General features: G+C 30.4%; 1 protein-coding gene across 1 annotated transcript in view; it reads left to right on the top strand.

Annotated features, from left to right (window-relative positions):
* LOC111634582 (pleckstrin homology domain-containing family D member 1-like) overlaps positions 1 to 23,046 on the top strand; it is a 37,613-nt gene that overhangs the window by 8,308 nt on the left and 6,259 nt on the right. Inside the window, exons 4-13 of the mRNA XM_023379389.1 lie at positions 356 to 432; positions 5,487 to 5,578; positions 5,651 to 5,703; positions 7,148 to 7,242; positions 7,315 to 7,408; positions 7,493 to 7,653; positions 10,280 to 10,370; positions 20,221 to 20,262; positions 20,736 to 20,883; positions 20,955 to 21,107. Coding sequence (XP_023235157.1) covers positions 356 to 432; positions 5,487 to 5,578; positions 5,651 to 5,703; positions 7,148 to 7,242; positions 7,315 to 7,408; positions 7,493 to 7,653; positions 10,280 to 10,370; positions 20,221 to 20,262; positions 20,736 to 20,883; positions 20,955 to 21,107 — 1,006 coding nt within the window. The remainder of the gene's footprint in view (positions 1 to 355; positions 433 to 5,486; positions 5,579 to 5,650; positions 5,704 to 7,147; positions 7,243 to 7,314; positions 7,409 to 7,492; positions 7,654 to 10,279; positions 10,371 to 20,220; positions 20,263 to 20,735; positions 20,884 to 20,954; positions 21,108 to 23,046) is intronic.

Here is a 23,046-nt window from a genome sequence, read left to right as displayed (position 1 = left end):
CAATATATTTATTTTGTTTGTACAAAATAAAAAAATATTTTTTAACGATACAATAGTCTTTGTCAGGCTTAACATCGACGAAAATTCAACGCGAAGCGACACGCAACAGAGAAAAATTTCAACATCGGATACGTTAAACTATTTTTTCGTACATAAATCGGTTATCCGAAATATCAGTTATACGAACAACCCCAGTCCCCAATTGATTCGGAAAATCGACGCTCTACTGTAATTGCTTTTCTAGATCTAATGTGATAAACAATTTATAAATGTTGATTTTAATTATTAGTTTCATGATATTGAAAAAAGACTACTAAATTAATAATTAGTAAAATTATTTAAATTTTTCTTGCAGAAGCAAATCTCACTTTTGGCTGAAACACGTTTGGAACAAGAAAAATGGATGGCAGCATTGAAACAAGCCAGCAGAGTGTAAGTAATAGAAGTAGTTTTTGAATTATATATAATGTAGAAGTATTGTTACATAAGGAATGATATATTTGATTGATATTTAATTCAGAATACTCTGTTGTTTTCCTTAAAATATTGCTTTTGCAAAAAATTCAAAAGAATATGCAAGAAAATTTATTTTCATTTTACAAAGTAAGAAGTTGTAGGATTTCTTTGATTAGATAATGATGATGATAATAATAAAGATGTTTTACATTGGAAGTATAAGAACAATATTGAAACAAGGAAGTTTTATCTGCTGAAATATATTTCCATGAAAATTCTCAACATTTTTGAGCCAAATTTATGTATGTTTTCGTTAGTCTGTTATGTTCAACGAGCGATTATTTATTGTGACATTGTCACAATGCAGGGCTGCAAGTTTTAATCTCCTTTAAATTATTCGATACCTGTAAAATAGTACTTAGATTGTCTTGTACGCTTTATAAAGATATGTTTTGAAATTTAAAGACATTATAATCAGTACAATGATGGCCTTCTAATGCCATGGTTAATAAGTAAAGGTTATGTTGGGTTGAACATAAAGTTTTAATGTATTTTAAGAGCTGTGGTTATCTGAAATAAATGTGTAATTTAATTATAACACTTGTGAAATTTAACACATCATTGTTGCTGATGTGACATATTGTTCTTTGTTTTAGAATGTTTAGTTTAAATTAAATGTTACTACATTAAAAGTAAATGTTAAGTGGTGTTGGTTACATTTGTTTTAATGTGCATGATCATACTCAAGTTATAAATCCACGGACTATCCAAGTTATAAATACATGGATAGTCCAGAGGATAGTCTCGTGAAATTTTCATAATTTGTCTGAGATTGATGGAATAATTTTTGAAATTGATTTGCCCCTGTACATCATACTTTTTCTGTTAGCAACAGCGTCCTGCTGGTTATTTGCTTGTGCCAGTAAATATAGGTAGTGTGAGTCGACCAAAATGGCTGCCACAAAGGGTATAACGTGCCTGATAACATGAGAGTTATTTGTGTGTCGTCTTTGTAATAACTTTTCTCTCTGTAGTCGAAATGCTTTATCCACATTTGTGTCTGACATTAATCCTAGTTGATTTCATAGTTATTTAAGTCATGATGATTACACTTTGTGACATTTTAGAATATGTGGGTGATTGAAAAAGATGTCTTATAGAAGGAGAGATGCTAAAACTGATAACTTCATATCTATCCACCTCTTTCTCAGCAAATAATTCACTTCAGTTTCAGCAACATCTAATTTTGCTGATCTTTTATTTTAAATTATTTGTCTTTTATTTTTACAAATGTTTTCAACCTATCTAATATATGCCATTGTCAGGTTTAATATTATAAATGTTTCAAAATGTAACGTACCATTTTCAAATATTTTACATATAATAAATAAAATAAGTAAATAAATAAAACATAGAAAACAAAGCTAACTAAAAAGAAACATGATTTAAGCGTTTTTAAGCCCCCATTCTTTTTTCTATTATATATTTCCATGCTGTTGGAAGTGCATTAGCATCCCTAGCATTTAGGCAACGGTTTTTCATTTTACTTTTATAAATTTCCCTCTTTTCCATCTCCAGTGCAATGGATGGAGAGTGCAGAGTGCACCATTTTAATGATTTTCACCTCTTCCTATTTTACAACCACTCCTTCAGTCTGTGCCATAATCACTAATATTATATCCTTTGTCAACTTTGTATCTGTGTTCTCTCAGACGTACTGCCAGGTTTCTTCTGTTCACACACACACACAATCCTTTGCAATTCCCAACTGTTGATTCTCAAATGGTGTTTTATATACTCCAGATTTCTTTTTCTTTCTTTTTTTTTTTAAGCTGTCTTTTTTGTTCCATAATAAGCTATAGATATTGGATGCTCTTTTATAGACCATTCTCAAGTTTTTATAAGAAAAAGTGTATCCAATATCTATAGCTTACTAAGAAACGATAAAGACAATGTAAAAAAAGAAGAGAAAGCTGGGATATTTAAAATACCATTTGAAAGTCAACAGTTAGGAATCAAAAAAGATTATGTGGGTTTGACTAGAAGAAACTTGGTGGTACATCTGTGAGAACATAGATACAACATTGACAAAGGACATAATAAAGAGGTTGCAGCCGATGTGTTCATCGCGTAAACGTGTACATCGGACATTCACCGCCGCCTTTCTGTAAGCCTAGAAGTTTGACAATGGCATTTGATACGTTGAGCATGATTCCACTGATGTTCCAAATGCCATTGTCAAACTTCTAGGCTTACAGGAAGGTAGCAGTGAATGTCTGATGTACACGTTTACACGATGAAAACATCGGCTGCAACCTCACTAATATTAGCGATTATGGTGCAGACTGAAAGAGTGGTTGTAAAATGGAAAGAGGTGAAAGTCATTAAAATGGTGCACTCTCCATCTATTGCAATGGAGATGGAAAAGATGGAAATTTATAAAAGTAAAATGAAAAACCGTTGCCTAAATGCTAGGGATGCTAATGCACTTCCAACAGCATAGAAATATATAATAGAAAAAAGAATGAGGCTTAAAAACACTTAAATTATGCTTGTTTTATTTGTTTATTTATTTTATTTATTTAATATACACACTTCTTTCAATTTATTTTAAAGTTAAATTAATTTTTTGAACTTTAAATATGTAAAATATTCAAAAATGGCATGTTCCATTTTGGAACATTTATGATATTATTCCTGACGATGGCCTATATTAGATAGGTTGAAAACTTTTGTAAAAATGAAAGAATTTTAAGATCATCAAAATTAGGTGTTGATGATAACTTTTGTTTTATTTCCCACGTTTTTTACAGTAATTTATCTTTTGGGATTGTATGCATATGTATTGAGTTTGATGAACCTTTAGACTTACATCCAAGTACACAGCAATACTTATTATTTACAATTTTAGGCTGAACACTTTCTAATTCTAACAGATCACAGACTTTATACCCATAGCAGCTGCCATTACGTAGTTTGTGCTAATACCACTAGGTGTCAGATGTATCGTTGGCACAAGCAAATTATCTAACTCCTTTCAGAAGAAAATTTTTGAATCGAAATAATATGACTTTTGGTTTGCATCAGAAGTTCATATATAGTTAATCGAGGCCTCCTGCCCCTAAGCTTTCTATATTTTGTCTTGACTTTAATAACTCCATTTTGAGATTAAGAAAGGACGGACAGATGGACGACAGTGGGAATTTATGTCTACAATTTTTTCAAATTGCAGCTCAATAAGTTTGGTGCTAAACATATTGCTATACTCTGATACTTTTACTAATTAGGTAAATGGTTTACTTAATACATGATAGTGTAAGAACTGAGGAGGTAGAGTGCCAAGCTTCTCCCCACTTACCGGTAGTTTGTATCAGAGATGGCTGTTCAGGAGGGCTATTGTGAGTGGGGAGGTCCATGAGTAAGTTGAGTTTCCCGAATAATTACACAGGTTTAACAATAAGAACATATTTAATTAACTAACTTATACAGACAAATGCAAATCAAAAAGGTTAGAATAATTCTGTCTAATAAGACTTTTACCTAACTACCCAAGAACTAACTCTAAAGACAATATAATCGACTCTTGAATTATGATTGAGAGAGTAACGAGGATCGAAAGAGAGTACTGAAAGGGGTTTAAGTGAATAACTCACAATGTATGGGAGGTTGGTAAAATGCTCCTGGTTCGGCGTTTTCTAATCGTAGTTTTCCTTCGTTGATGGTATGGTGCAATGGATGGTATGGCGGTATGGGTCTGATGTCCCTTGAGGTCCGCTCTTCTATGTCCACTTCAGGGTGTATGCCGGCTGTCTGCTTGTCGGGAGCTGCATCAGCTGTCCACTGTTGATGTGTCCGCTTGTGTGTGTCCTCTGCTGATGCCCGCCTCGGCTGACTGCTCTTCGGCAGTCTGCCAGGATTAATATTTGTAGTACCTTATAGTATACGGTTTCAGAAAATTCATTCTTTGTATTAAATATTTAACACATACTTATTACTGTACTTATGTTCTAATACATATACCTACTTTATATAATTTTCTATGCAGTATGTAATTATAAATTCAAGTACAAAAGAAGAAAGGAATGATTGGAGAAATATATATTATATACATTGCCATTCGAACAACATAAGTATGAATGTATTCAATGCGTATTGAGTTTACTGTCCCTGATTATACAACAGTGTATGTTGATGCGACATTTATAGAGGAACCTTTGGATTTTTATATAGAAGTTTATAAAGGATCCTTTCATAGAATTTTAGGATATCATTTAAATTAATTTTCATAATAATTTTTTAAGTTGTATGTTGGTGAAAAGTAAGAATAAAATTTTATAAAGGTGAAAAATTCAAAATATTTGCCTTAAACTAAACATTTAATTTTTTGCCAATATATTGAAGTTGCCATAATAATAATTTTTGCAATTTATTATTGAAGCTTGATAATAACGATGATTTTATATCTAATTTTCTTATTAACTGTATTGTTAACACAGTTATTGATGATTCTGCAATGAATATATAGGGAATGAGCAATTATTTATTGTGACATTGTCACAATGGCAGGCTGCAATTTTTAATTTATTTAATTTAAAATATATGCTATCCAGCTCAAATTAGTAGTGGCTTGTCCCCATACATCATTCTTTTCCTTTAACAATAGTGTCATGCCAGTCATCTATCTAATACCTTTTGGGGAACTCTTTGAATTGAAATAATGTAACTTCTGGTTTGCATCAGAAGTTCATATATATTTAATCGGAGCCTCCTGCCTGAGGTTTCTATATCTGGTCTCATCTTTCATCTAACTCCGTTCTCAAGATTAAGGAAAGACAGATGGACGACAGTGGAAATTTATGTTTACAATTTTTTAAATTGCAGTCCAATTAAATAGAGAATTTTTTAAGTATTTGAAGGATTGGATCTTCTGACATCCTTACAGTTTAAAAATTCAAACTTGATTTACAAACAGAACATTGATTATACATGGAGACATTTATACTGAAATTAGATATTTTTATACATTCTAGTACTTGGAAGAATGCACAGTATGAAGAATCTCTAATAAGAGAACTTGAAACTCAAGGTTTACAGTTGACTAAAGAAAAACATAATTATGTTGGTGAGTAAAGTTTCATTAAACTATCTTTTCATATTTGTTACCTGTTTAAGTTTTATTTATTTTTTAATTTAGAAAAACTTCAGGAAGAAGTTACAGCTTTAAGAAATGAAATGGATAAAAATGAGGTTATTGTGTTTTGTTAATTTTATTTAAAATTTAAGTTTAACTTTTTATTTTGTTTTAGTTTAGCTAAATTTTTCTTATACTAATTAGCTAAATCTTGATGAATTTCAATTTCCATGACAAGAAAGTTGTTTTCAAATAACTACAGATCAGAATAAAGATTCATTGACTTTTCTGTTATGCAGTGATAAAAAACGTGTGGAATTTGGAAAAGTAACACAATAAGTTAGTTATTCACTAAACTTTTTGATTTCTTGAGTTATCGGTTGATTTGATAAACTTTTTTGATCCTATATGAATATATAGTGCATTATTTTAATTTTTACACATATAATAAGAATTATTGATTATCATTGTATCAAAAGCTCATAAATACAGTTTGTATCAAAAGCTCATAAAATACAGTTTGTGGACAAGTGTGTGTGTGTGCACGTATGTGTAACTTAATTGTCAAATAAGGATAAACTAGCCACTGTGGTTACTCAACTGAATTAATCAATGTATTGTACTTTTAATAGTAAGTGATTTTTAATTCAGCTTTTTAATTGTCAGTATAAACACTATTACATCTAACTATGTATAATAAATTATAAACTATTACAGAAGACATTAACAGAAAATCTCTATGACTCCAAGACAAAAGGTGTTGTCTCCAAAATAATTTAAAATCAAGTTTCACACTTAGCATCATACCCAATTATTTATTTAATTACTTTATTTATTTTACATACACAGTGGGAAGTGTCATTGGACAATTGATGTCCTCCACAAATTAAAAAAAAATAATGAAAAAGACTCTTAAAAGCAATAACAAAAGAAAAAATATACATATAACAAACAATTTCATGGAAAAACAATAAGCTAAACAAAATTACACATGAAATAAAAAAAATGTGTTACAAATGAACAGAAGGTTGCATCTATTGCAAGAATTTAATTAGTATCCTTTATCAATATTGTCCAATATCTAGTATGATAAAAGCAGTATAATAATAACAGAACATTTTTCATACTACATATTGGGTGATGTCAATAAAGGATACTAATTAGGTTTAATGTCAAGTGTACAACTTGATTTTCAACTTTTTTTTTTTTTTTTTTGATAATCTTTTGCCTTGAGGTGGTAATAGAGTTGTTATCTTTGCATTATCTAGAAAATGCAAACAAAAAAGTTAAATTTCTTTTGTTATATATAAAATATATAACGTAAATTTTAAAAAATTACCTAAAAAATAAAAATATTTGTATATTACAAATATATATGTATTATTTGTAAATTAACATTTGTAATATAAATAATATATATTTATGCATTGAAATTGGGTAGATCCAGAGGTTTAACATACATCTACCTGCATGCAACTTGTACACTGATAATCATATATTGTGTTGCTTCATAGTTAATAACTGTCTGTGTAAATCAAAATTATATTTTGATATTTTCAGGAATTAGAAAAGTTAACTTTAGAATTAGAGAAAGAAAAAAGCAAACTGCAAGAAATGATTCAACAGTTAGAAAAAGAACATAAAACAACTCAAAAGTAAATATTTACAATAAATTAGTTTTAGATTACTAAAAATTATCAAGTTTTTAAAATTTTATATTTATTTAGAGAATGTGAAGAAACTTCAGAAACATTGAGGAGGCTGGAAGATGATAAAAAACAATTACAACAAACTACAAACATGCTGCAGTTAACTTTAGAAGTAAAATATATAATTAATGTTCATTCATTTTAATTATTTTTAATTAAAATTTTATTCAAAAATTAAAACTTAAATTTGTTTCAGAATCTTGCCGAAGAGAGAGAACGAACAATTCATCTTTTGAGGCAGAAGGAAGAAGAAACTCAAAATCTTTATGTTACGTCGGAAGAATTACAAAATGCTCTGAAGGGTATCGAAGAAGAAACAAAATTCATATTAGATGAAAAAAATGAATTAGAACAGAGGTAAAAGAATTGTGCTTAATATTTTATTTGTGATATATTTTTATGACTAAAATATGTTTAATGAATTGGTTGTTAATACAAGATAGAATATGAATATAACATTATCTGTACTACCATAATCTATTTGATCAAATCATGATGAAATAATTTTTATGAAAACATTCCCTTTATTTCATTATTTTTCTAAAGGTAGGAATTAATTTGTATAGATTCCATTTTATATGTTTTATATTATCAGTAGAAAGTCAGAAAAATACAGCATTAATATAAAGAAATGCTTTCAAATTCTGGAATATACATTTCAGTCAATTTTTAGCATTTTTAATAGATAGAAAATAATGAAAATGTTCAAATATTCTAAGACAACTCAAATTATCTTTGGGAAACAAATTAAATTGATTTTCATTTATTTGTTAAATCCAATCTAACTGTTGGTGAGAATATTGCACAGTAAAGTGTCATTTTATTGTGAATTGATTTACACAACCTCTTCAGTAATTGGATTGTTGTATAAACGTTCCAAATCCAAACCTTTGAATCCACTATAAAGCACCAAATTTGAAACTGATTTAGATTTTTTGAGTAGTCTCAACTCAAAACATTGTTCTCCTTCCTCACTTGTGACGACTAATCTTGCCTTTACAATCAATTGAACTAAAATTAGATTTACTTGTGAAGAGCAAAATTATACTGATCAGATAATTTGTAGTGGATTGATATTTTGAATCAACAAATTAAAATAATAAACAGCTAATGGATTTTAGAAAAATGTTCTGCCTCAATCAATAAATTGTAGTTTGTAATAGAGTATTTTCTGAAAAATTTAAATTCATGTCTAATGTGAAAAATGATACTTTTTAAGAAGAGTCTCAATGCTAGAAATTTTTGATGATGTCTTTCATATAGTATTTGATATAGAATGTCTTACAAATAGTATTTTCAGTATTAAATTCTATATTGTTATTTGACACATTAATATTGTTTTACTTTGTCATATGACAGTGTAAGGAAATATATCAAACATTGAAAAATAAGAATGTGATATTTTTATCTGATAGGAAATAGAATTCCTTTACAATGTTCAAATTTGAAAATTGATAAGAGATCATTGATATAGAAAAATATAAAATACAGTGAAACTTCAATCTATCATTTTTGGCAGAACTTGGGGGAAAAATGACTGATGCAGGAAATTTATGATGTTGATGGTTTTATTGTTTATCTTCTATGAAATGAATATTTTCCAGTGATATGCCTATATAATGGCTTTCTGTAATACTAAACAATATGGCACCTGCATACAAATGTGTATTTATTCTACATTTTAAAAAATTATTAAGAATACTAATTTGTTCCATTTTCTTTTGGTAAGAATACCTAATGTATTGACATATTTGAGGCAGCCAATCAAAAAAAATTCAATATTGTGTAAAAATGCATTACTTATATGGTAAACAACAACAGTTTAATGTGTGCATTTACCATTACTAATAAATCTGAAGACGTCTATATCAGTATATAAGATTATGTGGAAAAGTGCATTTCAAATTTTTCGGATAACCAGGTCAAAATACATTTTCATACGTCACAATCTTTAAGTATGTAATATGCATATAATTTATGATGGCAGCCCTCTTAACTTCTGTTTTTGGTGCTCGAAACCTTGCTGCACTAGGGCTGCAGTGGCTAACTTAAAGTGGAAATAGCTTAACTGTTTTTTTAACAAAGTGGCTTTAAGCACTTTTACCAGAAAACTTGCCAAATATATACAATAAAATAAATTTAATTTCTATGTAAATAATCATAAGAATTATGTAGGAAAAGACAATAATGTGTCTGTCTTTTGGCATGATTACAATATTACAGTACTGTTATGTATTTTATTACTCTATTAGATAAGTATAGTATATTAAGAGGAGCTATTTGGGGAATTGGTTTAGTTTTCTACATGAATATTAGTTTGTATATGAAACTTTGACTTTTAATTTTGAATTTAACTTTTAAATATGGGGAACTTTTATTATTAGTACACAAAAATCAGTGTCTCAATTTAGCACCCTCTATTGTGGGTAGAACTATTGATGCATGATAATATTTTTCTTGTAGTTAAAATGCCGAATGAACATTGAGGGAACAAAGAATACGGGAAAAATTAACATTGTATAAATGGGTCCTTATTTGGGACTGGAGAAAATAACAAATAGATGTGGGAAAACTATTGATATGGGAATGATAGATTAATTTTAAAATACAGTGAAACCTCAAACTATTTAATAATTGATACTCAGTTTACTAAGTAATTATTTAAAATCACATGAAAGTTTTGTAAAGTAACATCTGAACTTGAAGCAATTCTCACATAGCTTTATACAAAAATATATGATTAGCTAGTAAAGCCATCTTGAATATTTCAAATATTTGCCTCAAATAGATTAAGCACTAACATAGTTTTAAATAACATTCTGAAATTTTAGTAATTAAGAAATTATTTTATAAAATAAACTTTTAAGTATAAGAAAAACATTTTTAAAATTTCATTCTTTTAATATTTTATATTTATTATTTCAAGTGCTAAATTATTTTAATACTAAAAATAATTGTTTAATGATGATATTATTTAATTTAGATATTTTGAAATTCAAATGTATGCACAAATGTTACATGAAGAAAAGCAAATATTTAGTGAACAAGCAAATCAATTACTTGATTCTCTAAATGTAAGTATTTAGACATTTTTGATATTTAAATATTTCTTTATAAATTTTGTATTATTTATAAAATGTTAGTTTTAATATAAACAATCCTTGAAGTACTTCTTTCCTATCTTTCATATTATAGGAGCAAGCTAAGAACATTCATAGCAACAATATTAAATGTTTTGATTATCATTAACAGACAAAATAATTTTGATATTCCATTAACATTTATTCTCAGCTGGAAAACTAAAAATTATGTCTTGATTTTGCATGACAAACTTTATAATCTGTAAATATAGTTTTACACTTTTATACAATGTTTTTTTAATTCAGTAATTTCTGTGTAGGAAAAATAAACACCATTAACAGAGTACCAGAATTTATAATTGAAAATGTTTTTAGCCTACTTAACAGGCTATTGGAAGAAGAAAAAAATTTTTGTTCTGTTCAGTTTTTTATTGTAATTTTCTGTCTTGCTTTTGAAGCCTTATGATGGCCCATTAATCAGGCAAAAACATTTATGATAAAAAATATTAATTTACTGTTATGTGTTTTTCTTATATTCTTTGAAAAACTCCAGATTTTATATGGCTTTCTGGTTTAAAAAAAATTATTAAAATAATTCTTATATAATTTTGTGTTTTATATACTGTATGTATTCTAATAAGCAGGCAGCTGCAAGATGAAAAAGTTTTAAACATCATGTTGTGTATTACAATAAATATAGTATTAATTTTTTAAAAATCTATAATTGAAAGAAAATGCAAACTTTATGAATTTATAAAATATAACTTACATACATAAATATTTTTTAAATTGAAGACTAAATACAAATAAAAATTTGATGTTTCCACGCATTCTTTACAACCACAGGAACACAACTTGTGCGTTTTTAATTGTCCAAAGCTTGTTTGCTCAAATCAAAAGTCTGGAAAAAATTGTCCTTTCTCTTGGATAACTATCTTAATGTTTTTTTTATGTTATTATTATGGTTTTGAAGTTTGATGAAACAAAACCTAATGTCAGGTAGATGAAGCTATTATCCACATGTACTGTACCTCTCAATTAAATGAAAGTAGTAGTTAATTGTCAGACAAATGAAAGATTATACAAATTTTCTATGCAAAATATTAATCTTGATAAAACTGTAACATTGCCATATTTTCCTATCTCTGTTATATATAGCAGAGGGAAAGTACGGCAATTAGTCAAAAATATAATCCCCGAGATTTTTACACTTTTGGACTCAGGACCTTGAAACATCAAGAAATGCAAAAAAAATTTAGGGGTTTTTTTTCTGTATGTATGGATGTTAATGTGTGTGCAGGAGGGGCATGATTTTGTTCACCCTCTTTGAAGCTTAATAACTCCTGTGCTTTTTGTCAAAAATTTCTGAATTTTTCTGGGGAGATCTGCATATAAGGGGATCAATGCTATTAAATTTTGGTGGTTAAAGGCCAACAGAATAGGGGGATAAAGAGGGGTTGTGTGTCATATCTTGAGTAGGGTTGGATTTAATGACGATTGTACTCATTAGCATTTACAATTTTTTATAAAACCTGTCCCTACCCTCAAAATTAAGCATTTTGCATTTTTTATATTTTTAATTATTATAAAGTTTTTAATATTAAAATATTGTAAAGGATGGTTTCACCAAAATTTTAAATGTTGCTGGATTTTTTCATATAGAATTACATAATTTAAAATAAATTTAAACTTTTGTATTACTATTGTAATTCTTAAACAGTTCAAAGTGGAGGATGTTTTTGTTTTCAAGAAAAATATATTGGAGATAAAATTTAGTCATTTACTATTTCAATTTTAATTAATTGTGCTCATATTGCTTAAACACAATAGTGTAACAACTATTAAACAACAATTACAGGCCCATGACATATGGCAGTCCAGTCCAGTCCCTGGGCAATAAATTAAAGTTCTTTAACTATAAAAGAAAAATATTAATATTTTTGTGTGTTTGTTCTGTCTAGGAATGATAAACATAAACTGAAAAAAAATGTTTAAAATGCATAGTATATCTTTTCTCATAACACTTATCATTTTGCAACAGTGCAAAATGATAACACTTACATTACATATTTTGCTTAAGGGACTAAAATTTCTAATTGTGTTTCTGCCTAAACATTTAGAATAAAATACTTATTTTTATACTTATTTGCAAACATTTATCAATTTATCTATAATTGTTACGTGAGGATACAAAATAATTTATCAGTCAGTCAGTTATTTTGATTTCCAGATTAACTGTATAAGAAATGAATCACCAATTTGTATATTGTAAGTTATTGAAACATTATTTTTATTATTAACTAGATCATCATCATCTGGCACTAAGTAAAATGAACATAATAAAATTCATGATCTTTCATCCTGAAGTATAGATATCTCCAACTTCTATTTCTTTTGTGTTACATCTAAATTTATTCCTATAATTGTTTTTATATTTGACATATTGGATGTGTTTATTGAAATAAATATAATCTTATAAAAAAGAAAACACTTTACCTGGAGATTAATTAGTGTTTCAGTCCTTTTCAAAGGCCTTCATCATGCTGTAACTTATGGAACAATCTTTCAAATATAATTAGAACACTTGAGACACTGTACCCTACATTTTTTACAACCTTGTTTTGTTGCCTTTGTGACTTCTTTTTAAGCATATTGGCAATCAGGGAGGTGTGTTTCTCTTCCTTTTTCCAGTTCAATAATGTAGCATATAAACAATGAAGGGATATTCTGATGGATAGTCCTGTATCTGGAGTGCTTTGTGACTTGGTAATATAAATGCTGATAAACTGCACTCCCTAAATACAAGCAGGAAATACATTTGTATTTCAGCTAAGTCAATGACATATTGATTATTTGGATGAATGAACCTAATATTCAGTGTTTCTTCTTGGACATTATTGGCAACCCAGTTGGCCTTAAAACTGCTTAGAACAAGACAGTAATCTTTGTGCACTTTTAAAACATCATCATCTCATTTAATTGGGGGTATAAGATTACAATGGTATATAGAAAGCCCGGATATAACCCATCATTTAATCCAAGACTTTCCCAGAACCTTATGCACTTAATTGGCAATATATAATGGGTGTGAGCTGCTTGGCTAGCGTGTGAGTGAACTTTTGAGAGGAGTTGAGACTCAGTAAATTAGAGCATGAAAGCGATAATAAAGAAAGGAAAAATGACTTGTGTAAAAATTTGGAAATTTGCTAACAGGTTATCCTTGGATTTAATTATAATACTATTAATAATTGCTGGAGTTGAATCCAACCCAGGCCCTCTGGCCCGTTTCCCACAAGGATTAAGTCATTTGGAAATGCAAAAAAGGGGGCGTGGCAGACCTTGCAAGGTAAGTCCAAAGGACGAGGAGAAAAAGAATCAACTAGCAGAAATTTTAAGTGATGAATATTATCAAATAGACGGAAATAGTAAACAACTCTCTGAATCTACGAAGAGTCCGAAAATTTATGAGTACTTCGAACCAGTAAGAGAACTAGAATCACAAGTTATTGACGAATCTCAATATACATTAAAATCCATATATGATCTAATTCAGGATAAATTTAGTCAGCTAAATATGGAGATTCAATCGATTAAATCTGAAATAAACATATTGAAAGAAGAGAACAAGAATTACAAAGACGAAATGAAAGGAATCAATCAAAAGCTACAAGAACTGGACGAAAAATCGAAAAATAATACTCATCTTAAAGGTATGTTGGAATTTGAAATTGATAAACTTGTAAACGAGAAAACTAAAAAGAATATAATCATTATGAACTACCCATTCAAATCACTAGATTACTTAAAAGAAATTAAGTTATTCATAAATAATGATTTAAGATTAAAAAATAAAGAAATAATCAAATTAAATAATAGAGAAAATAAACCTATTGTCAAAATAATTCTTGATTCTATTAACGCAAGAAATGAGATTTTTAGAGAATTTTGGCAGTCGAAATCAAACTTAATTGGCAAGGACAAGGAAAAAATAATATTTACAGCCAATCTATGCAGACGATCGAGGCTACGAAGGAAATATCTACAGATTAGGATTAAGCAGGAAAAGTTAAATAAGAATAAAATAATAGTTAGAGATGATTATTATATAAAAGATAACTTAAGATATACGTATGACATTAATTCAGATAAGATTATTCAAATAGATCATTTTTTAGTAGTAGTATGATCATAGATCCAGAGGAAGTAGAGAAAAAAGACGTAATATACTTAATACTGAGACAACCCAAAATAAATCAAATTTTCTCCAGTATTCCAAAAATAGTTTGGAGAATTGTGCTGATAAGGAAAATAAGAATAATTTTACGTCTGTAAAAAATACCAACAAAGGCAGAGAGAATTCATGTATAAGTTTTTGGAATATTCAAGGACTTCGAGGGAATATGTTCAGCGAGCCAGTAAAAAATTATATAAAATCTCATACTATAAGTGACTTCACGGAAATCTGGATTGCTGATTTCATTAAAGAAGACAAGGTGTTTCTAGAATATGAGGTTGTACAGCGGAGCTCAGAGGACAAGTAGAATGGGCTGTCCAGCAGGTGGTCGATTATTGTTAATTAAGAGGAACTTTGGTAAACTTTTTAAACACTGTATAACAGGAAAATTTATTTTTCTGGTGATCGAGCTGGAACATAGAATTAATATATGTTGGAAAAATTATATTTAGGAATTATAATTATCAATCTGTTTACTTCTTCTGAAAAGTTANGCTCACAGGACAAGTAGAATGGGCCGTCCAGCAGGTGGTCTATTATTGTTAATTAAGAGGAACTTTGGTAAACTTTTTAAACACTGTATAACAGAAAAATTTATTTTTGTGGTGATCGAGCTGGAACATAGAATTAATATATGTTGGGAAAAATTATATTTAGGAATTATATTTATCAATCTGTTTACTTCTTCTGAAAAGTTAATATTAAATGAAATTGAAAGAAACATCGATCAGAATTGTTAAAAATTAATAACAAAATTATTAGATTTTCTAAGAGTAATTTCCCATGGTGTTATTTAAAAATTAATTTCAAAATTCCATGTGTTTTGTGGCAGTAAAGACTCAAAGGAGCTAGTACAGAGTTTTGATCTATACCGTTCACCTAAATGTACTAACGAAAAAAGCTAAGTATGTAGTAGTCCATATAGTCAAGATCGATACAATTTATAGACAATACAAATATGATCGCAAACTCAAGTTGATGTAATAATTTTAATATCTAAACAATAATAGAAATTTAATTATATTGTACACGTGTAAAGTAAAAATGCTTTCATTGTAGCACAAATTGATCCTCTCTAGAGGGTATTTTCCAAGTTGTACTTTAAACTTATCAGTCCATGTGATAGAGATATTAGTTTAACTCGGGTTGATGAAGATGTATTTTTTAGCAATAGTAAGATTTGATTGTTATTAATATACATCCCTTGTAACAGGCCACGGCCTTAATACAAATAAAAAAACTTGATTGATTGATTGAATTGGCAATGTTCAGGGCTTTAGTACAATGAGAGTATACACACTGCACAAATATTGTGGATTGGCATGAATAAATTTGCTACCTAATTCAGATGAGCAAAAAATTTTGATACAATCTGGATGTTATAAGATGGTTGTCTGAGGTGTACCGAGAATTCCTAGCAGCAGTTGTCAAATCAAATCAGAAAGAATCATAAGAAATACAAGATCAAAAACTACAATGCACATCTACACAACAAATATAAAGAAGTTGTACAATTCAATGATACTAAGAGAAACCCAGATGTATACAAAACATTTTGATCATTTAGACTCTGAGAATAAAATACCATGAGTATATAGGATATTTTTGAAGGATGAGAGACAAACAGGACCATGAATATATTGAGGGCCATGGCAAGATCATTGATGAATAGGATTAAGGAATAATACATACAATAATACATAATTATTTTATTAAGGTACTGATAAGTACATACCTTGGCCCCGCTTTTGGCATTACCAAGGAGAGAATACAATAATATAATATATACAATCATTTGATATTAAAAAGGACAATAATATTACATAATTTTAAGTTATCTAGGATGGCAGTATCACATGTATATGATAGTAGAGACGCGTGTAGGAGTCCATGGAGTTACATGGAGATAAAATAAGTGACTGAAAAGAACAGCCAAAATGACACAGAACATAATAAGAAGAATGGTATAAGGAGTTAAAGGAAAGTTTGTTTGTTATTAATATAGCTGATTTGTTTGCTGATCCTTTCGAAGGCAGTATAGGTATTTTTTGTGGTCCATATGTCAGTTGGCCTGCAGGGCCAGTTGATGCCTTGCTCATGCAGGACGATTTGTAATTCAGTCCTTTCTCTTGCGAAGATAGGACAATGGAAGAGGTAGTGCAAAGATCCATCCTCTATGTCGCACGTTGGGCATAGCTTCGAAGTGCTATGGTGAAATCTCTCCAAGTAAGTAGCGTACCTGCCATGATTTGTTAGTATCTGGGAGTTATAATGGTTCGGGTTGTACCAATTATTTTCCAAAAATTCCTCAATATTAGGGATAAAAGTATAAGTAATATGGTCACTTTGTAGGTCCCACCTTGTCTGCCATTGTCGAATTGTATCCGTTCTTAGTATGTTATTGATTGTATGTCTACTAATCTTGCTGTATGCTATGGGCAGTGTGTCATCAACTGCCGCTTCCTTTGCGAGTAGGTCTGCTCTCTCATTTCCCCGTTCGCCATGATGGGCTTTGATCCATTGAATGTCATACCTGTTTGTAGAGAAATATATCATTTTCCTTATTGTTTCTGCTAATAGATGCAGATTACTGTTTTTGATCAGTTGTAGTGAGGAGAGTGAGTCAGTAAGGATCTTTATATTATGATTGTTATATGTAGAGTTAGTATAATCAATAGCCATCTTAATGGCCCACATCTCGGCCTGAAAGATATTGCAGTCGCTTTGTAGACGAAATTTGCAGTGTTTAATTTCCATATTGTCCTCGTATAAAACATAACTGCAGCCTACACAGTTGTCATGTTTAGAACCATCTGTGTAAATTTGTAAAGTATCGCCGTTAGCATGTATACCTTTGTCAAAGATAGTATTCCATGGTGGTAAGGTATTACTTATCTGTGAGGGCCATTCTACATCCTGATAGGTTATTTCACGAGTAGTCGTTATCATGTTATCACCTCTTTTAATCCTATAAAGCTTTTGTCTTTGAGTGATAATAAGGTCGAGTGGTGGTTTCCTGGTGATGATTTGCAAACAGGTATTGCTTGTGGTACGGTAAGCCTTGGAAATTAAGAGTAGGGCTCTTCTTTGAGACGATATCAGTTTTCTTTTAGGATGGACCTTGGCACTTGCCCATCCCCAAGTGCCACAGGCATAGGTAATTGTAGGTATGAGGATCCTGTCATATATAATAGATATAGTCTTGGATGTGAGTCCCCATTTTTGCTTCGCAATATGAGAAAAAGCCTGGCAGATAAGACCAGTTCGTCCTGTTATATAGTCAATGTGGCTGTCCCAGGACAGCCTGAAGTCCAAAACAACACCCAAGTATTTTATAGTTTTCTCCACTTTAATGGTGATCCCATTCATTTTTAAGAGGGGGGTCTTAGGTATAGATTGTTTTTTCTTGGCTTGTTAANATTTTATTTATCCGATCCATCAGATATTTCCTGTGAGCTTTTGTCGACAACCTACCCTCGGTATTGTCCTCTATGTAGTTGTTGATCTCGTCGATAATCCTGGAGGATTTTTGTAGGAACTTTTCTATGTGGGAGCCTTTACCTTTTGCCATTTCCTTAGGCAGGAAGAGGAAGCCGAAAGCAAGCTTCCTACAGGAAGAGGAACCCGTCGAACAAAGCACTGCGTCTGCGCGAAACCAACGCCGAACGGCTAGAACCACGCCGACCGGCTAATCACCACGTGGAGGAGAAGAGCTTTGTTAACGGTATAGTTTATTCGGACTATATAACTCGTTAACCGTTTGCGTTAGCTGAACGAAAATTTAGTACGACAAAGATGAAAACCTAAAGCTGTCGAATACCAACCAAAGACGGCTCGATGGCAAAAGTGGGGCCCGATGGAGCCCGAACAAAAGCGAAAGTTACGGACGGCCGTAACTAATGAACTACCGAGCGGAATTCAAAAAGCCAATCACTCACGGAATCCTCGTTGATAGTCCTATACAGCAGTGTAATCCTTTTGTCAGTCAACCCTATATTCCCGATGATACGGCGATTGATATTCGGAGCACACATATAAGCATACATACACCATCGCGACCATCCGAGTCTCGAGGATTAAGGAATGTAAGTACACTATACAAAGAGAAATACCATCCACAGCACTCATTAGGAGATAGCCGTAAAATGGGTGAAGCAAGAATTATCAGCCCTTTAAGAGAGAGATTCCTAAAGTAGTCTGGAAGCTTTACAGATTATAAATCAAAACATGAAGGAAATTCAGTGAATCCTAAGGAAGATTTATGAGATTCCTAAACAATTTTAGAGAAATTGAAGGACTTTATATCATTGGTCAAAATTAAAATTATATAAAACAATTTAAATAACCATTATATTACTATTAACAAAATAAGATGAAATAATCCTATAATGTTAAAGTGCAATGTAGTTTGAAATTGAATCTATTTTGCACAATATTCATTATTCTAATTATATTTGAAAGATTGCTCTATAAATAACAGCCTGATGGCGGTCTTAAAAAAGGACCGAAAACATTGACAAACAGTTTAATTAAAAACTCAAGCTAGAGTTATTAAGGTGTGGGCTGTTTTATAAGGTTACTGGATATGTTTATGCCAATAGTTTAAATAATTTAATACAGAAATTGACTGTTTCCTTTATGATTAAGAAACAGTGTTGAATTTCTAAATTCATTTGTCTTTGCTGTCAAATATTATTCTTTATTGTCATTATTAATGATTATAGCTTACTATACTAAGTAAAGAATAAGTCTTATTCAAGATTAGGTTTCTGAATGATATTCAGAACGAATTAACCATAAATGAACAGGTTAATTGGCACAGGTTAACACACACATACACTTCTTTTAAAGTAAGTTCTTCCTGTGGCTGCATATTTTTGCCATTCTGTATCATTTGTGAAAGTAATCCCAGTAGTATATATATATTTTTTTTGCATTAATGTAGCTTTTACAGCTGTTTCTAATTGGAATATGTGATCCTTCAACTTCTCTTATTTTAGAGAACACACAAGTTTGTGGAGGCAAGATCAGGGAAGTAAAGAATTTGGGGAAACACTTTTATGCTCTTCTTAATCAGATATTCATTTATTATGACAACAGTTCTACATATGAGTTGTTTCTGGTCAGTGAATATCTGACTAAGAAGATCATAATGGTGCTCCTCGATCTTGTCTCCTCAGAGTTTGATCTGTTCCCTAAAATGAGCGAGAGAAGTTGGAAGATTCATAGGTTTTAATCTTTACAGGTAGAAGCTTTTTCTTTTCTTTTCAAATAAGCTTTAAAGACAAAAAGGTGAAATTTGGAACCATTTTGACAAATGATATGGACACTGGCAGAAATACATAGTTGTAGGACTTTATTTTTAAGGTAGTGTGATATAAGATTTTGTGTATTGCTTATTAGAATTTATGCCAAAAGAACCTTGTAGTTATGAATGTATTCAGTATTTGTCAAAACATTAAACACATTTAATCAGTTACTAGAACAGTTTCTGCAAAAAAGTTGTTTGGTAAATTCATGTAAAAATATCAAAATTGTATGTTAAGAGACACACAAAAACTAAATCTGAATCTCTTGTACATGAATATTTATTTTATGTTTATTTTTTAGGAACTTGCTTCTCAAAAACAACTAATGGAAGCTGAATTAAAAGTAAGTTTATTCATTAAGATCTAAAAAATAAATTTGTTTTAGTTTTAAATTATAAAAGTATACTTAAGTATACTCAACATTTGTGCAATTTCAGAATTTACTGGTACACACAAAAGCAAAAACTAGTAATATTTAAATTTAAAAACTAGGTAATTAAAGTTTCATTGTAACAGTTTTTAAACCAAAAATGAAGTATTTTAATTGCCTGGTTAAAAGAATAATCAAATATAAAAATCAATTACTGTAATTACTTGTGCCTACATTTACAATCCATATATATAATAAAATTTTTTACTAGATACAACAAACGAGCACCTGAATAATCGGGCTAGAATTTGGGTAATTAAATGATTACTATAAAGCAATTTGTCACTAGAGGGAGACATTAGGCGCCATCACTATTCAGGCGATTGTTGGTTGTATCTATAATCATCAGATGTTTATTATATATAAAATTTTTTGCTGTTTTATAGGAAGAAATTCTAGCAAGAATCTCAGCAGAAAAACGATTAAAAAATGCAGAGGAATCTCTCTGTCATTTAGAGCTCTTGTTAAAAAATAGAACAAATTCTGAAGACTCTATAATTACGGAAATCATGACTGACGTTAAGAATTTAAAAAGTACTTATTTTTAATACAGATTTTTTTTTACTGTTTAAAAGACAGATTTTCATATTTTCATTTCCAAATAGAATATTTTGAAGATGTAGCAGAAGAATGTAAACTGAATGCAGATAAGCCAATGATTAAAATAAGGGATGCTATTTTGGCCAAAAAGAATTGTGTTCAGAAATCTCAATTGTTAAAACTTGAATTAGCCAAACAAGAAAAAGTGGCTTCCGATGGTAAGTTTAAAATATTAATAATTTGTTTTCTGGATTATATCACTTGTAAAAATTTCAAGTAGTCTTGGTTATCCTCTGTAAATAGAATCTGGAAATATGTTTAGTATTATAAAAATCCAATAAAATACATTTGTCTGTAAATGTATTCTATGAAACTCCATTTTCATGTAATGTAATAAAAATTACATTAAAAGTTTAGTTTGTTTTTGACCCTGTGCAACTTAGTGGTATATTAACAGAATAAGTACATTCATTAATAAATAAGTTAAGCACTTAAGCACCCAGATGAATTGTCTGATTACTGTAAAACTTGGCAGAGAGATATGCAAGTGATTACAGTTGTCTGATTGCATGCAGGTAGTGCCACCAGAATGTTTTAAAATTGCTATTCCAGTATTAAGGATCTGCAGAGGCTCACTGTGTTTAGAAGTTTCAGTATACTGTTGTTTGGAGGTTTTTAAATGCCAGGCATGTCTGTATGATGCAATTTTAAGGTATTATGCATAGCTGATAGAGTTTGAGAAAAGCCACACCATTGGATTGAGGGAAACAGAATGGTAGTTTTGCCAAGTTGCCCACATCTGGACAATTCTGACTTGATTGTGACAAGTTATTGCAGGCAGTGGCTATATTGGTACACATGTACACAATGACATGCTTTGGACGTTTGAGACCAACCACTGGGAGAGATGATTGATTGTGACATAAGCATAACAGCTGCAAAAGCTATCTAGAGACAGGTGAAAAACCTGCTACAGAACCCTGTCTTTTCCCGTACCATTAGCAGGCAACCAGCAGAGGCAAATTTATGTGCAATGTGATTACTACACATCCTGTCATTAGCAGCCCAATATCAGCTTCATTTGCAGGGGTGATGTGATGTTACTATGGACTGGTAGTGTATTGTCTTTAACAGTGAATCCAGGTTCTGTTGTAAATGGACACCCACTATATTAGAGTATGGAAGACCACCAGGAGCATGTTACTCCGTCTTCACCATTGAATGGTACACTCTTCCCACTGCCGACATGCTGATATGGGGAGCTTCTGTTGACGTGATAGTCAGTCACCTCAGTTCTCCATTTTTGAAATCCTGCACCCTCGTATTGCCTTTTGTGGTAGGCCTAAAAAAAACCATTTTTCAGCAAGAAAATACTTGACTGCATACGTCTATGGTTTCCTAAGAATGTCTTTTTCTTCTTGTCTTGCCATATTTCCCTGACAAGCCAGGTCCCCAGATTTTTCACTTGTTGATTGTGTGAATTCTGATGGGAAGCCACTTATTATTTATTTTATATATCTTGTTTTGTTTATTTGTACTGTTTTATATGCTTGTTATTAATATTTTATATTATATATATATATATATAACATTTTTGTAATCCTACCATTTGACATGGCACAGCATAGCCTGTATGGTGTTATGCCAAAAAGCACTAATGAACCAACCAACCACTTTCAGCCTTCTAAATATGAGGGTTGTGGAAAGGCAGTTGCAACATTTGTGGGAAAATATATTGCAGGATACATAAGGTGCTTGTCTGCTGCATATATCCAGGCAAGAAGAAGCCTTACATGGTATTGAAGGTTCCTTTAAATTGTACTACTGTCGACAGGAAATTATCCGTTTGCTGTTGTATAATCACTTATGATCATCACACATTTACAGTAATAAAATTTCATTCAATTTCAATGCAGTAAGACACCAACCGAATGCCGTAAATTAATCGGGCTATTTTTATGCTAAATTCTAAATAAATTACGTAATTAATTTGGCACTAGAGGTAAGCGTTAGGCGCCATCTCTTATTAAAATTAATAATTATAAATATATTAATTAATTTAAATAATTTGGAACCGCCGGGAGAAAAAATCGGCCCGGAGCGGGACTCGAACCCACAACTCCTGCTTACCGTGCAGATGCGTTGCCAGTTACGCTA

Source organism: Centruroides sculpturatus, unplaced genomic scaffold (genome assembly GCF_000671375.1).
Source record: "Centruroides sculpturatus isolate CEXI.00-Female unplaced genomic scaffold, Cexi_2.0 scaffold825, whole genome shotgun sequence".
In the NCBI taxonomy this organism is placed as follows: domain Eukaryota; kingdom Metazoa; phylum Arthropoda; class Arachnida; order Scorpiones; family Buthidae; genus Centruroides; species Centruroides sculpturatus.
Note: the sequence above shows the minus strand (reverse complement) of the source record. Positions and strands in the feature narration are given on the sequence as shown.